Source organism: Plectropomus leopardus, chromosome 15 (assembly GCF_026936395.1).
Source record: "Plectropomus leopardus strain MGB_pleo_1.0 chromosome 15, ASM2693639v1, whole genome shotgun sequence".
In the NCBI taxonomy this organism is placed as follows: Eukaryota; Metazoa; Chordata; class Actinopteri; order Perciformes; family Serranidae; genus Plectropomus; species Plectropomus leopardus.
In genome coordinates this window covers 2,893,331-2,910,973 of record NC_142190.1, presented here as the reverse complement: position 1 = coordinate 2,910,973, position 17,643 = coordinate 2,893,331, and the positions used below count along the sequence as shown (strand labels likewise).

The following is a 17,643-nucleotide window of genomic DNA, read 5'->3' as shown; positions in this document are numbered from 1 at the left end:
GAGTTCGATAATGTGAACATCCAACAACCAATAGCTGCACTCTCTCCAGCACCAAACAGGAAGCAGCGAACCTGACAGACAGAAAAACAAGTCTCAGTTCTCAGTTCCAACCAAAGGAAGCTGGCAGCGAGTCGAGGCGACAAAATCCAAAAAGTTAAGTCTGTACACAAATATTTATGGATTGTATTTATGCCGAATTAACAGGAATACTTGTGACATGTGACGCCTTTTTTTCTTGTGTTTCTAGAGTTGTGCGTTTCTGCAGACATGAGGAATTTGTTATTAAGTCTTATTACTTAAAAGGGAGTTTGGTTTAATAATATTTTCCACCTGGAGCCGCATGGGTAATAAATATTAAAAGGAATCTAGTTGTAATCTTGCAAAAACTGACCCTGCAAGATCCCCAGTCTTTGCAAAATCTGATAGTGTGTTACTAAAAACTCACACTGTCTTTCGGGAGTCAGATTTTAGTCTTCTGTCCGATTTAAGTCCTCTAAAAGTCTTCTTCGACCGATTAAGTCAGAGCAGTCCAGTATGCGTATGCGTTTTCATGCAGGTGAGTTTCGGCCCTGCTGGTATCGCCTCTCATTGCCAGTTTAAGGTTAGAATCAAATCCAAAATACACCGCTCTTTGCTATAACTTCACCTTGCGGGGGCGGAAATCTAAGTCAAGGCTTAAAAACCAAAAGTGCAAGGATGATCTTGGAACAACTGGTACTTTAAAAACAACCTTTGGGCTGTGCAGCTGCAGCTCTGGAAAACACCAAAACAGTATTTCTGTGGGTGGAAAGAACAGCGGCCTTTTCTTCAAAAACAGAGTAATTTGACTGCTGAATTTGTTATCAGCCTGGATTTTTTTTCTCTTTCTTCACTGCTGTTGTAAAATTATTAGGCTCAAACTGGCTAAAAAATGAGGCTTGTTCAGATTTGGCTGCATCGTCAAAAAGAGACATTTTAAATCCCCTCTGACCATAAAACATTCAGTTCTTTCTCAACCTTAACTGAGCAGTTTGAGCGACCTGAACATTATCATACCTTAAAGGGATAGTCACCCAAAAATAGAGATTTGGTTATTAACACCCTCATGCTGATGGAAAGTTGGGTAAAATGTTATCATCGACAAACAGTGCCGGAGTTTAACAGGGAAAAGGGTTCAAAACGTTAAAAAAATAGATATTAAAACCACAAAATGTCTCACCTGAAGCCCAGATATGCCAGCTTGTTTTGAAAAACGTTACTATCATCATGTTTTTAGCCTCATTGTAGCCTGTAGCTCCTAGTCAGGGAGCCGTGTTCACGTATGAGCGCTCCTGCGAGACTAACGGTATCTGCACGCCAGAGTTTACATGCTAGACAGCCTCCAACAGAGTTTTTTTTAAAGATATTTTTTGGGGCATTTTGCCTTAAATTGATAGGACAGCACAAGTGTGAGAGGGAGAGGGGGAGAGGGGGCGACGTGAAGCAAAGGGCCAAGGCTGGAATCGAACCCACGGCCGCTGCAACGAGGACACAGCCTCTGTACATGGGACACCCGCCCTATCCACTGAGCCGCCAGCTGCCCTGTATTTTTTGTGGTTATTTTGGGGTTTTATTACCTTTAATGGACAGGACAGTTTGAGCGTGAAAGGGGGCGAGAGAGAGGAGGCAACATGAAGCAAAGGGTCGAGCCTGGAATCGAACCCGCGGCTGCTGCAGCAAGGACACAACCTCTGTATATGGGGATCCACTGAGCCACCAGGTGCCGTTCGTGTTGGCCTAATTCAGTTAAGTTACATACAAACAAGCATGGTCATGCAGTACTTCTCAGCCAAACAGACAAATATATTTTGTTTTTGTACTGATTATTTTTGGGAAACATGCCACCAAACACACACAGGAAGAGTTTTTTCATCACTGAGATTTAAAATATGAATCTGTGTCCTGCTGGCTGCAGCAGTTATATTCTCAGTCTGCCAGATTTACAGCGCGGCCACCACGCCAAAACATTATGATGCTAACTTCAGGGATGGAAAAGCTACAACCATCGCCACCGTAACCAGGGCGGGAAGCTGTTATTTTATTTCAATCCGCAGGCCACACAGTTTGGTGGGTCCCATAATTTGAGATCCACTTTCACAGTTTCAGAAATGATACTAAAAATATCATCAGCATCTTGACGTAGTGACTTGTAAAAAAAAAGCTGCATTGACTTCGCCTGGTGGATTTTTATTTATTTATTTTTACAATAAACTAAAAAGCACTGTTTGTACCATAACCAACTTAAAATGGCACAACTTTTTTATACTTTTGTAAATATTAAACATAGAAAATGTTGTAATGTCACATGTTTTCTACATAAAAGCCAACACCAGACAGGTCATGAATCCGGTTCTCAGATGTGCATGAGGCTCAGTCTCATTTTCAGCAGCAACTTTTGGCTTTTATCCAAATTAAGGGACAATAATTCAGCTCGAAGCAAGTTGTCAAAATGTGAGGAGCAATTGAAACAACCAAAGAGAAACTCTAAAAGAGAGCACTACAGCTGCTTCAAAATATTACAACCATAATTTATACTTTTACTGTTCTGTTTCTCTAAAGTCGATTCAGCCTTTTGAAACCTGGATCACTTTTCTTGTGAGTTTCAGACGCCTTAACGAGTATTTAAACCTTTAAACCTTCAGAAAATTGGTGCAATTTCTTTCAAAAATATGGGAAAAAAAGGTGATGAGCAATTTGAAAGGAAATGTTGAACAAATTGCAAGAAATTACCTGATTTTTTTAAGTTAGGGGGAAAAAGGTAGAGATACTAACTATATTCAGAATTATCATTATATTATTACAAATTACACGTGATAAAGTTATTATAATTTTTCAGGAACTTTTTCAAGGTCATTTCCCTTTTTTTCACAATTTTTTTGTTTGTTTGTTTTTATTTTGTTATCTGTTACTAATTTTTCAGGTTATTTTCTTTTTTCTGATTTCTTGCAAATTTGTGGGTCATTTCTTCTTTCACTGCACATTGCATAACAAATATAATTAATAGACAATAAATAATATTCAAACTTTGAAAAACTAGGAACTTGTATTGTACTCTGAGGTGATGACCAAATATCTATGGCTCAGTATTGCTCATAATCAGTGAAACAGGAAACAAAAACTGTTGTACTGATGTTGCTTGTAATGGTGCTACTTTAAAGGCCATTTTAATGGACATATTTGGACATGACAAGTGGCGTTAATAAGCGGTCACTTCTCCTCCGATGAACTATAGGGGACAAAATAAGGTTGAGAAACACTAATTTAAGGCATATATAGCGGCCAGCTTTCATTGTTTCACGATTTCAGGTTAATTATAGAAACCATTTACCACATTAATGCAAACAAAATTTAAAAAATACTTCAACACAGGCTTGATGTTTAGTGTATGTTTACTTTGTCCAGAAAAATTAATAGATTTAGAAATATCAGTTTGCCATATAAGCAGAAATCTACATGTTGACCGATTCCAATATTTTATTTTAAAGCCAATATCTGCTGATACCGATAACATGCTGATATTATTGGGTTTTTTAAAAAAAAACTGCTGTAACACCTGAGCACCACATGCTATATTAAGATCATAAAACTAGTCATAAAATATGCAAATAATGCAAAACAGAGCTAAAAGTAGCTGAATTATTGATGCAGCTTCCTACACTTTAAGTGTTTGTAGTACACATGCAAAGTGGACATGTACTGATAGAAAATAATAAAAACAAAAACAAATATGGTGTTCAATATAATTTTAAGGCCATTTAAAATAACATATTTTGCATATAACAAGTGGTGTTGATGAGGGGTCACTTGAGCTCAAAATAAGGACAAAATAACACTGATTTAAGGCATATTGAGAGTAAAAACATACACTTTAAGATTATAAAACATATTAAACAGTTAACTTTTATTATGCCAGGTAATTTTAGAAAGCATTTCCAATGGCCTCCATGCAAACCAGGCAGCCACAGTTAGCTGCATCGCCTCACTGACGACCTCACAGAGAGAAATACAGCTGCTGACTGTTGTTATTGTTGTCTTTTATCAACATTTAAACGCAATTGGATTTATAGCTTATCTCGGGGGGATGGGTCTATTTCCACAACAGAGCGCCTTTTCCGGAAATGCACCAAAAATACCAGCACTAACACACTTGTCCCTCAAACTAAACGCCACTTTTAGCACTTAAATGCGTGAAAAACGCGTTTTAGAATGTTGTTGTTGTCGCTAGCTTAGCCTGTATTTCACCTTTGAATTCTCAACCACGTCGCCATCTTGCAAGGCAGATTTTCAGCGTAGACCGGGGGGCGCTTAAATTGCGTGCTAATTAGACGTGTTGCTCAGCTGCGTGGTGGCATTTTCTACTCACCTCATGTTTGGAAAATGTATCGACGGCACAGAAACGTTTCCCCGGGTGGAAATATGTGTCTATTGTTGATTGTAAATCCGCGGGTTTGTGAGCTGTGGACGACTGGGCAGACTGAAGGCTGCGCCGCATTTGTCGGTCGATGTCCTGAAAGGAGGACACATATTACCTCCACTCGGTTGAATCCACAGCGCACTGTTAGCACATCTAAACTACAATGAGTGTAAAATAAAACCCAAACTACACAAATTTGTAAACTAAGCTGACTTTTTTGTCTTTGTTATTTTATAAACATTAATATTTTCTATTTCGATTTTTATATACCTGTAAGGACAATGCAGTGTCACGGCTAAATCGCTCCGCTCGAACACGGTAACGTTCCTGCTGTTTGTACATTTTCAGTTAAAAAATAAATAAATAAATACAAATTGCATTTTCAAAACTTTTTTTAACGTTTTCAAACTCATCTACAATAAAATACGCCATAAAATGATTTTTTAATCATGTTCACCTTTTTATCGTTAAATTTTTAAACGCAAATTAAATGAGGAAAAATCTAGACGTGAGTTAAACACACTATTATGTTTGTAAAAGCTTTTTTTTTGTTGAATTTAGTCATGAAATTATTTAATTTTTTTTATAAAACTTCATAATAACGTCACACGTATTAGACAGACTGCTTTTTTTTAAACACCTGGAACCATTTGCATGCCAGACTTTTGTGTTCACACGGATTGTTTACGGGCACGGTCAAAATAATGAGTGTTTATGTGGTTGTCTGCGTAGTTTTTTGTTATCTGATTTGGATAAAATGTATTTTCCGTCGACATCGACGAAGTTTGGAGAAATCTGTGAGACATTTGATGAACGGAGCCGCAGACGGAGCTGAGATCAGAGCTCTTATTGTGACAGCACATCCGGATGATGAATGTATGTTTTTCGCGCCGACGATTCTTCGACTGGTCGAATTAAACTTCAGCGTTCATTTGCTGTGTTTATCTGAAGGTACAGATCGATATTTTATTATTACTTAACATTTAAAACCGCTTCAGTTAGGGACTGTTCGTTATTTATCAGAGGAGGGGCGTGAGGTGGCTGTTACATGCAGTAATGAAAAGTAACGAAGTACATCTACTCGAGTGCTGCACTTAAGTATGAATTTAAGGTACTTTTTTGAGTGTTTTCTTGTCACAGGACTTTATACTTTTACTTCACGACATCACAGAGGGAGATATTTTACTTTCACTTCACTGCATTTATCTGAAATATTTAATAACTTTATAAATTAAGATTTCTGTGTAAAAAAACATCAAAAAGTCTATAAAATGTGGTGTTATGTTATTAAATAAATCAACAAACAGCATATGCAAGTACAGCTAAAATTATTTTTCACAGAAAATTAACTGCAAATTACTTTGAACATTTCAAAGACTTATTTTATTTCTTTTTTATGTACTTATTTATTTTAAATAAAAAACGACTTTTATATAAGTACAGCTGAAATGAGTAGTTGATTAATCAATCAGTCAATTCTTGAACATTTTATGATATTATGATTTTTTTTCAATAATTTCTTTTCAATAATTTGGAATCTTAGATATTTTTCTTTATAATTCTGATTTTGGGGGTTGTTTTTTCTATCTTAAAAGGTTTATAAAATAAGGGTTTTTGTTAAAAAATAAATTACCAAAGTTTATTAAAGTACAGCTAAAATGATTAGTTGATTAATCAATCATGAATTAACAGAAAATTAAATTATTTTGATGAACTTTTTATGATATCATGTTTTTTTTCAACAACTTTTCAATAATTTTCAAAAACAGTTCAATAATTTGGAAGTTTAGTTATTTTTCTATTTTTTTATCATTTTGATTTCGGGAGTTGTTTTTTTTCTATTGTAAAAAGTTTTTTAAAAAACAATTTTTTGTTCAAAATAAATTACCAACATTTATACAAGTACAACTAAAATGATTAGTTGATTAATCAATCAGTTGATTTACAGAAAATGTAATGGCAACTATTTTATGAACATTTTAAAGCCTTTTTCCTTTTTTTTTTCTAATTGTACATTTTTGGTTATATTTTATTTTTTGTCATTTTGATTTTTTTTTTCTATAATAATGAGTTTTGTTGGGGGAGGGGTCTATTTGTTTATAATTTGAGAATTAAGATTTTTCTGTTTTGGGTACTTTTACTTGTAATCCTGGAAATGTCCCAAAATCCTAGAAATGCACTAAAGTTATAGAAATGCGCTAAAATCCTAGAAAACTGCCAAAATTCCTAGAAATGTTCTTAAATCCGGGAAACACGCCCGGGGCTGCTGCGACCGGCCCCTGGCCTCCTGCTGTTTAGCAAAAGTGGCCTCCAAGCAAAGCAGGTTTCGTGTCCCTGTACGGGGGGCCGCTCTGTGTCTCTGCCCGCTGAGCGGTCTTTGGCCTGAAAATGGTTGAAGACCTCTGATGTGGCGTGGAGACAGATGTCTTCAGGGACGGCTCAGTGGGGACCTCGGACCTTGTTGATGGGGTCAAACGTCTTTTGTGGTGTGAAGTTTTGGACCCACAACCTCAGATGGGAGGGACTCAAAAAGTTAGTGAACGGGGGGGCAGGCGTACAAATGTGTCCTTGTCAACATGCGTCCCCCCCAAACCAAAACGCACTGCAGTAGACACAGGTCTCGGAGGGACGCTGCAGTCTGCTCTTGTCCTCGGCAGCAGCAGCGTACCAGGTAACGATGGAGGAGCGTTTCTGGGGAGAATTAAAGGCGTTTTTATTCATGATCAATGTTGAGTTACATAGATGCGTTCGATAACAAATTTAATCTTAATACACAGTAAAGGCACCGTAAAAATAAAAAAACATGATTAAAACATCTGTGTGTGTTTTATTTAGATCCGACTTTTATTACACAGCTAAAGAACGTTTTGTATTTTAAATAGTAATAATAATAATAATAATTAGAATAATAGACAGCGTTTTTCTATGTACTCAAAGATGCTATAAACAAAATGCAAAGCGTTTTTGAGTACCTCGAAAAGCACAATATAAGTCATATCTTTTTTAAATTATGATTATTATTATTATTATGGAAAATATGATACGCTCTTTCAGCTTTGCAATAAGGAGCAGATGATTAAACAGCCAAAAAAAATAATTTTGAATGTTTTTGATTGCACTTACAGAGAATTCAGACCTGTTTATAGATTTTTTCCTTTTGTTACAAAATCTAAAACCCAACTTGTCGTCTAAATATTGTCCAGGAAACTACTACAATCAAGGAGCTCGACGTAAACAAGAGCTTGTGAGCAGCTGTGCCGTTTTGGGGATCCCAGCGTCCAGAGTCACCGTGGTGGATCATAAGTAAGCAGCCGTCTGCACCAAACACAACAAACGAACGCAGCGTTTCACCTGTGTTTCACCTGTGTTTCACCTGTGTTTCACCCGTGTTTCACCTGCATTTCACCTGTGTTTCACCTGTGTTTCACCCGTGTTTCACCTGCGTCTCACCTGTGTTTCACCTGTGTTTCACCTGTGTTTCACCTGCGTTTCACCTGCGTTTCACCTGTGTTTCACCTGTGTTTCACCTGCGTTTCACCTGCGTTTCACCTGTGTTTCACCTGTGTTTCACCTGTGTGTCTTTACTGGCTTCTAGAAATTTGCACTGTTGAATATTCAGATTTTTTTGTCTTCACAGTTTTGTTTACTTTTTTTTTTCCAGGGCAAACATGAATCAGTAGATCAGTTTTATAAATTTCAACACACATTGCTGAACTAAATATACACATTATATATTTATTTATACAAAGAGAAATAGCAGGATAGTAATAGTGATTCAGAAAATTGGGTAAAAAATATTTAGTATATAATAACAATAATAATTATATTATTATTATAAATAAAATATACTAATTAATAAATAATAAACAAATAACAATTACATAAAAAAAGAAGAGAAAAGTTAAAAAAAAAAACTTTTTTAAGCAGAAAAGCTTAAAAAAGAGCCAGTAAATTAAAAAAAACAAACAAGAAAGTGCAAAAAAGAAAATTAATATTTTTTCTGAAACCTCACTTAAAAATATAATTAAGATAATTCTAAATATAGTTTTCTGTACATTCTTTGTTATTCATTTTATTTTATTAATTTTTCTTCACAGTTTCCAAGTTGCTCATTGTGTTTTTCTTGTGTTTTTGAAAGAAAAACACATTTTGCTAGCTATAAAACTGATGTCGATCCAGGTGTTAAAGGGTTAAAGAGCCGAGAGAATAGCAGACAAAAATAAGCTCAGATAAAATAAGAAAAAGACGATTAAATCTGCAGCGCAGTTTAAGAAATGCAGAAAGATTCGATCAAACAAAGGGCAGCTGCAAACAGAGCAGACCTCAGCCTCGATTTAAAGGAAGAGTCGCAGCAGACCGGACGTTTTCTGGCAGTTTGTTTCAGCGCTTTGCTGCATAAAAACTGAACGCTGCTCCTCCGTGTTTAGTTTAGAGTCTGGGGACATAAAGCAGACCTGAACCAGACCCTCCGAGAGGTCTCGATAGTCCGTGATTCAGCACAAGATCAGAAATGAGTTTTAACCCTGAAACCATTCAGCGCTTTATAAACCCACATTAGTGTTTGAAATCTGCTCTCCGAGAGACACAGAGTCGGTTTAAAGACGCCGTTTCAGTCATTTCAACAAACAAACAAACGTTTTTGTTACTAAAACAAAGAAAAGTTGTCCTTAATGAAACTATGACATTTGATTTTTTTAGGTTTGCTCAGCTGAGCTGTTTGTTTTTTCGGAGCCGTCCGTCAGCCTGTACGAAGATTATTCCGTGTCAGTTCGGGAAAAATGAATATCGGGCCGATTAACATCGTTTTAGAGATAATTGGATGACATTGTTTTTTCTTCATTATTCAATGAGATATTTCGGTGCTACAAATCATCAGCAAATTAGCCGTTTTCTTATTTTTCCCTGTTTTTTGGAGCTCGTTGCCACGGTTACCGTCGAGCTACAGTTACAGCACGATTAGACCGTTTCATCAGGCGACCGTCTGCGTCCCAGTTTACAAAAACCACCGCAAAACGCATTTATCGCCCAAAGTATGTCCGACTCCACCGCGGCAGGAGGCGATATGCCCCCTTTCAGCTGGTTTATCGGACCGTCTTCCGGTCGATAAATCGCGTCACGTCGAGTTAGCAAGCTGCACATCGGCTGCAAGTCCAACGGTGAAAACACGGATGATTTTTTTGTCGCTGTACATTTCTGTCGCCGTTTCCAAGATTTTAGTACATTTCTGGGATTTCAGAACATTAATCAGATTTTAGGACATTTCTCTGATTTTGCAACATTTCTAGGATTTTAGGACGTTTCCAGAATTTTTCGATGTTTCTAAAAATTCAGGACATTTCTTCAGTTTTAGGATGTTTCCAGGATTTTAGAAAATTTCTAGGATTTTCAAGTTTTTAGGGATTTTAGAATATTTCTAGGATTTTAAGATGTTTCTAGGATTTTTAGGACATTTTTCTTTTAAATTTATAGGACATTTTTACGACATTTCTGGGATATTAAGACGTTTCCAGAATTTTAGAAAGTTTCTAGGATTTCAGGACATTTCCAGGATTTTTGGACGTTTCTCAAATTTTAGGACATTTCTATTATTATAGGACTTTTCCAGGATTTTAGGATATTTCTCTGATTTCACAACATTTCTAGGAAATTGAATGTTTTCAGAATTTTAGGATGTTTCTAAAATTTCGAGACATTCTTACGGGTTTTAGGATGTTTTCAGGATTTTAGGACATATTGGGATTTCAGAAAGTTTCTAAGAATTAAGCAAAGTTCTAGTATTTTTATATTTTCAGGACGTTTCTAGGATTTTAAGATGTTTCTAGGATTTTTAGGACATTTTTCTTTTAAATTTTAGGACTTTTCCAGGATTTTAGGACATTTCTAGGATTTTAAGACATTTCTAGAATTTTAGGATGTTTCTAGGATTTTAGGACATTTGGGGATTTCAGGACGTTTCCGGGATTTTAGAAAGTTTCTAAAATTTCATGATTTCTATGATTTTTGGATGTTTTTAGCATTGGGGGACATTTCTAGGATATAAGGATGTTTCCAGAATTTTAGGACATTTTTAGGATTTTACAATGTATCTCAGTTTTTAGGACAATTCCAGAATTTTTAGGACTTTTTTACTATTTTAGGTATTTTAAAAGTCCAGTTTTACTCGGACTAACACAGTAGTTTTTCTAACGTTATGCAGACACACTGAGTCAGTACACTGACATGCTGTTAGAATAAGTCGATGCCAAAACTCGAGTCTTGGATGCCCAAACGCTGATATTCGGGGACAGCCCTGCTTCTATGTTTTGCAGCAGCTGTAAGACTTTGAGTCTCCAGCTATTGGCTACGGTCAAGTTACAGAGAAAGTCGTGGCAAAAGGTGATGTTGGGGGAAAAAAAGAGGGGGGATTTTTTTTTCTCCTCCTGTGGATCAACCCCGCAGCTTTCCTTGAAAATGTTTGGAGTTTCTAAGAATCTCGGGGCAGCCTACATGTGAGTCTCTACATGTTGGCTCGCCTGGAGAGCGGCGTGAACTCTGGCGCTAACCTGGAACTCGCAGTAATAAACTGGCAGCCGGCCCAGGTTGTCTGCCCTGCAGAGCAGTGTGTGTGTGTGTGTGTGTGTGTGTGTGTGTGTGTGTGTGTGTGTGTGTGTGTGTGTGTGTGTGTGTGTGTGTGTGTGTGTGTGTGTGTGTGTGTGTTTTCACTTCACAGTTTTATCACCTTGTGCACACAGAATATAGCTGAACTTTGATCTCGCTGCTGTCTGCACGTCTGCTGAACTGGAGTGTGGCCCATTTTCCCTTTCTGTGTATTTTGTTGTTTGCCCAAAACACACACCTAATCAGCACTTTGAGAGCCCCACTCACTCACAACCAGCTCCCCCCCTCTCTGCTCCTGCTCCTCCTCCTCCTCCTCCTCTTGTCCATGTCTGCCGAAGCCAAAGGACTGTGGGATACATTTTGGCAATGCTCTGAGCGCTGCTAATGTAGGTCACTCCACAGTTTTTCTCTCTGTGCGTCTGCACGCGTCCAGCCACACTTTGGCTTTTCCTCTTAACCTTCTCCGCCCAAATATGTGCAGGAGAACATCCTTCACTTGACCTCACGTGTGCAAAGATGGAAAAAGATGCACCGAAAAAGCTGTTTTTAAATGCATCTTATCAGTCTGATCTGAGTTAGAGCGCAGAGACCCAGAGGGGCCCGGGGGCCGGTCGCAGCAGCCCCGGACACGTTTCTAGGATTTTAGGACGGTTTTAGGATTTTCTGAGGTATCAGGAATTGAAGGAGACATTCTAGGACATTTTGGGGATTTTAGGACATTTTTGGGATTGCAGAATGTTTCTGGGATTGCAGGATGCTTTAAGGATTTTAAGACATTTCAGGGATTTAAGAACATTTTAGGACATTTTAGGATTCAGGACATTAATCAGATTTTGGTGCATTTCTAGGATATCGAAACTTTTCTAGGATTTTAGGAAAATTCTAGGATTTTAGGACATTTTTAAGATTTCTGGACATTTCTAGGATTTTAGGACGTTTCTAGAATTTTAAGACATTTTAAAGATTTCAGGACATTTTTAGAATTGTAGGATATTTCCAGGATTTTATGACATTTTTAGGATTTTAGGACATTTCTAAGATTTTAAGACATTTTAAGGATTTCAGGATATTTCTAGGATTTTAGGACGTGTCTTTGAATTGAGGACATTGAGGGTTTTAGTACATTTCAGTGTTAGTGCATTATTCCAATATGTTTTAAAGCTGTTTTAAAGGAGCAGCGTGTAATATTTGGCGAAATTTAGTAGCATCTAATGGTGACGATTACAGATTGCAACCAGCTGAAATGTTAAAATTCCTTCAATGTTCGCTGTTTTTACCGAGAGCCGAATTATCTGCAGAGGTCTATTCCTCTAAAACAAACAGACTGTTTAAAACCAGTAAAACACTTAAAAAAAAGCAGTTTCATGTCACAAATCAGTGTTTGTCTGTTAATCAGTTGCAAAAAAAGGCATCAATGTTGTCAAAGTCGACTGTATTTTTAAATGCACAGTGCTAACTTTGCTAGCAGCTAGCGTTCGAGATGTTATACGTATTTTTAGCAGTTTGAATCTCGCTGGACTAAAGTTTTCAAGCTAAAGTCTCAACTTGGTGACCAAAGTTTGGTGCACATTATGTTTCACGATCTGTGCGAGACTTTCTCCCTCCTGACCGCAGCCTATGGAATAACAGGAATAACACGTGAATTCTGCTTTAAAATAGGATTTTCCCTTTAATGCTCACTGAATAGGACAGCTGTGTTGACAGTATCTGGGGCCCCGGTGCATGTTGGGGCCTTTGTGATCAAGCTCGATCTGAGCACGCTCTGCTGCCTCTCCACTTGCACTGGCTTGACCTCTGTCTGCTCCCTCGACTCAATTATAGCTGCTCACTGCACAAATCCAACCTCTGCTCCATTACACGACCCGGCAGACTGAACCCAAGCTCTCCGACTCGTTAGATGATAACGTACTTCAGATTTACTTTAAGTGCAGGGTTCGTACGGTCATGAACAGTCGTGGAATTTGCAAATAGTAATTTCCAGGCCTGGGAAAGTTTAGGAACATTAAGCATACCCTGAAGGTTTTTGGGAAAGTCATGCAATTTTGTTTCACAAACCTGAAAATAACACAAGGACCCTCAGAGCCAACAATAATTTCTGTTGTTTACAGTATCAAGCTGTAAAATGTCAATAAAAAATTATAATAAAATTACTGAAATGTTTTTTCTTTAAACACAACAAAATTTTAAGGGAAAAAACTATGTCCTCAAAAATCACCCAACATTTTTTGCAGAAAAAAAAAACAAAAAGTGAAAAAAAAATCATCAAAATGTTTTAAAGAAAATATGCCTTGGAAAGCACAATTTATTTAAAAATATGCATAAAATAAATAAGAAAATACAACTATTTAAAGTTTTATGCCCCTCCCCTAAACCAAATTATTGGACACACCTCCCCCTTTTACACCACCCGCTCCCCTCTCATAAAAAACAGTCCCTTAGCTATATTTTAATATTCTGTTTTAATCCTGTTCTGAAATCATTATTTTAAAATAAATAAATAATAAATTTATATAAATAAATAAATAATAAAATAATTTATTAAATGATTAATATAATTTATTAAATATATTTTAAAAAGCTATTACATATAGTGATGAAAATGAACCAATAAGGAGCATCAGTGGTCATTTCACATAGTGCACGGTCTTCAAAATTGACTTCAAAGTCCTGGAAAAGTCCTCCAAATGTATTTGGTAAAAATGTGCATAAAGCCTGCAGGTAGGAGAACCTGTGTTTACGTCTGTCTGGATGTAAACAAACAGCTCGGGCTTCGTTTCTGCACCGCAGAGTCCCCGCGGTAACACCTCGTCCCCTCTCCAGGTTTAAATATACATTGATCAGAGGTAAAAATAGCCCCGGCTAATTTATAAGCACATGACAGGGCGCAGTAAATAGCGGCGAGATGTTCCGGCCTCGCCGCTGACCTCTGGCTGCGCTTTTTTCCCTGACACATTTGTCACCGGCACACACTGGCCCTCTGCAGAGTCCAACAGTTGCTTTTCTCATTTACTGAATCCTGCAGCCGTTTAGTCTCCCTCTCTGCACCACGTACCCTCTAAACAACACTAACTGCATTATTTCCGTGGTTGTTTTCATGGCGGTTTATTACCCCAACACGGGCGAATATTGAAAAAACCTGCGGCCACAAATGCCTCTGAATCAGCCTCTGTGTGTGTGTGTGTGTGTGTGTGTGTGTGTGTGTGTGTGTGTGTGTGTGTGTGTGTGTGTGTGTGTGCTGTTACTGTAGTTGTAGCTGCCTTATTACGGCATGATATTGTGGGCGTACTGGCAGCTTGTAGTGGCATCTCAGCCGTTCCCAGCAGGACATATAATCTGACTGTGCGGACAGAAGTCTGGCAGTTTCACAGGCCTGTGGTCCATGTGACCAGACTAAACAAGCCCTCTACACACACACACACACACACACACACACACACACACACACACACACACACACACACACACACACACACACACACACACACACACACACACACACACACTGAATCCCCTTACTGGGCCAAAGTTCAACAACTGCATACAGATGCCTGCAAGCAATTAGACATCCACATGCAAAGCTACGGAGGGGGAGCCGGGAGGTTACTTTAGGACATTTTGCACGGTTGCCATGGCAGAGCTGACACTCAGCCTGCATCCTGCTTTAGAAAGGTCAGGTGTCTTGTATCTTTTGTTCATTTTTCTTTCTTTTTTTCCTCCCCCTCCGCGCAGGCTTGTGCTGAGCTGCGGTCGTTAAGCTGCAAGGCGAAAAAATGTCTAAAATAATAAATGAGTAAATACGACAGTGAGGAAAACATTAACGGAGCAAAACTGTGAACTCAGTTCGATGTTTTCAGTGTGAAATATTCATGCAGTATGGTCGAATTATCGAAATCTTTTTCATGTTTGTATTATTTGGCGCAGTTTACACACTTTTCAGTCTGATAATTTTGGCTGTGTTGATGCATATGGCATCAGTTTTGGAAAGATTGTGTATTTATGTTTAATGTTGAAATTTGCAGCTCAGCTCCTACAATAAGTCTAAAATACACTGTGGAAACTAAATAGTTACATTCAGACTGTTGAACACTGACATTTTTGATCCCACAGCCATCAAAGCAGAAAAACATGACGTGTTATTTCTGGGTGTCATTCTGGGCTTTTGACTCTGAATTTGTCATTTTGACTATTTTCCACCTGGTGAGGTCATTTTGACCATATTTGGCTTTTGGAGAAGATACATGCTATTTCCACTGGGTGACCTGTCACAATAAATGTAGCTGCTGATCACTGACAGATCCCAGACTGTCAGCAGCAAAAAAAATCTACTTTGCATGTAGTATATTGAAAATATATATATTTTTCCAACTTTAAAACTGGCAGCCTTATGAGAAAATCTGGCATTTTAAGAGTTTAAATTCTGAAAATTGCTGAATATTTGTTATGTATAATTAGGATTGATGTTGGTCAAAAAAAACTCAATGAATGCAAAAAATCATATTAATGTATATTTTTTTTTAATCGCCTGATTTTGAAAAGAGCAGTTTGTGTGCAGAGCGATGTGAGTATTTGACACTGCACAAAAAATAATAATGTATAAAAATCAATGTTTCTGCTAATGATTGACATATCCCAGGCTTTGATAATAACTTTAAAAAATAACTTAGCATGTAGTATACTGAAAATAATAAAACAAAAATGTGAATCCAGTGAACATAGTTGAATCATGACAAAAACCTGGCATTTTAAAAGGTGTCCATGAAAGTACAAAATAATAATTTTTTTTTTAATAGCGATACGGGTGTGTGTAATATTAAAGCGGGCTCTAAGGGTTAAACATACTACCCACTTTTTTTTTCGGTACAAAGCTGTTTGAAAATCAGTGAAGTGTGAGAAGATTTAATCTCACTGCGCCATCCTATTCTCAAAACACACACACACACACACACACACACACACACACACACACACACACACACACACACACACACAGTCCCTATGATGTGTCAGTGGTATCATTCACTCGATGACAGACCGTTTTAAACTATCTCTGAACCCTCCGCCCCTCCTCCCTGTGACACGGCCCGTCCTCACCCCACTCACCCCCCCACCCGACACACCAAAGCCTGACCCTCACATCACCGGCAGCCAATAGATTTGTGACCTAATCCATCACTTCCCTCGACCAGCTCAACTGTCCCGGCTCATTGTTAGCAGCAACAAGGGGAACAACTGTTGACACCCCCCAACTACCCCCGCCCGCCATGCACTCAAATACACACAGGGTGCAAAATTTACTTTTTTGTCCGTCAGCCACATGCCCAGTTAATGTCCAGTTAATGTGTGCTGAGTTTGTACCCCTCAAACACGTTTATGCTGCCGCTGATAACCGTCCACAGCTGATTTCAGCATTCATCACAACTGTCGACACGTTCTCTTCCCAAGTCCTCTCATATTGCCGTTAACTTCCACATATTACACTCCGCTGCATCTGCTGTTTATGTTTTGGGACGCAGCTACCGTGATGTCAACACAAGCACATAGTGGGATCACGCTGCATGTGGTTGTGTTTAGGCAACAAAAGCACACAGCGACCAACGCCGGGAAGCACATGCTGGTCCGGAGGGTGAGGTTTAGGTTACTGAGGCACACGGAAAGGTGCAGAAAAAAAAACATCACATTCAGACGGGAAGCGAACATCAGACTTCTGCATGAAAGTCCAGGGTTTTATTAGAGTTAAAAATCAGAGAAATGTCCTAAAATCCAAGAAAACGTCCCCAAATCCTTGTGACATGCTAACATCATAGAAATGTCCTCAAATATTATGAAAGTCCTAAAATCTTAGAAGCATCCTAAAGTCTGAGAAATGTCCTGAAATCCAAGAAACTTCCTAAAAATCACTGAAATGCAAAAAATACCCAAAGAATCAGAGAAATGTCATAAATCCTAGAAATGTCCTAAATCTGAGAAAACTTCCCCAGATCCTTGAGATATACAAAAATCCTAGAAATGCCCCAAAATCAAAGAAATGTCCAAAAATATTACTGAAGTCTTCAAATCCTAGAAAAGTCCTAAAATCCAAGAAATGTCCTAAAAATCCTAGAAATGCCCTAAAATCTAAAACTTTCCCAAATCTTTGAGACATCCTAAAATAATAGAAATGTCCTAAAATCTGAGAAAACATCCCTAAATCCTTGAGACATCCTAAAATCACTGAAATGTCCTAAAAATCCAAGAAATGCCCAAAACATCAGAGAAATGTCATAAATCCTAGAAATGTCCTAAAATCTGAGAAAACGTCCCCAAATCCTTGAGATGTCCTAAAATCTTAGAAATGTGCCCAAACCCTTGAGACATCCTAAAATCATATAAAAGCCCTAAAATCAAAGAAATGTCCAAAAATATGACTTAAGTCTTAAAATCCTTGAGATGTCCTAAAATCCTACAAAAATCCTAAATTCCTAGAAACGTCCTTAAATCAGAGAAATGCCCCTAAATCTTAAAAATATCCCAAAATCTTATAAGCATCCTTAAATCCGAAAAGGTCCTAAAATCCGAAAAAGTCCAAAAATCCTGGGTAATCCCGATTTGGCGTTTTAACGGGTCTGTGGGGACTG

General features: G+C 37.8%; 2 protein-coding genes across 6 annotated transcripts in view; one reads left to right on the top strand and one right to left on the bottom strand.

Moving 5' to 3' along the window:
* Nucleotides 1–4,648, bottom strand: part of ncor1 (nuclear receptor corepressor 1) — an 84,797-nt gene extending 80,149 nt beyond the window's left edge. Inside the window, exon 1 of one of the 4 annotated variants that reach the window (XM_088088221.1) lies at nucleotides 4,382–4,648. The gene's annotated coding sequence lies outside the window, so the exon portion shown is untranslated. The remainder of the gene's footprint in view (nucleotides 1–4,381) is intronic. The other 3 variants (XM_088088220.1, XM_088088222.1, XM_088088223.1) reach the window with 3 other exon arrangements.
* Nucleotides 4,649–5,087: 439 nt separating this feature from the next.
* The window catches only part of pigl (phosphatidylinositol glycan anchor biosynthesis, class L), a 22,736-nt gene continuing 10,180 nt past the window's right edge, over nucleotides 5,088–17,643 (top strand). Inside the window, exons 1-2 of one of the 2 annotated variants that reach the window (XM_088088231.1) lie at nucleotides 5,088–5,383; nucleotides 7,636–7,735. In XM_088088231.1, the coding sequence (XP_087944357.1) occupies nucleotides 5,137–5,383; nucleotides 7,636–7,735 (347 nt within the window). In that variant the 5' untranslated portion in view covers nucleotides 5,088–5,136. The remainder of the gene's footprint in view (nucleotides 5,384–7,635; nucleotides 7,736–17,643) is intronic. The other variant, XM_088088230.1, reaches the window with a different exon arrangement.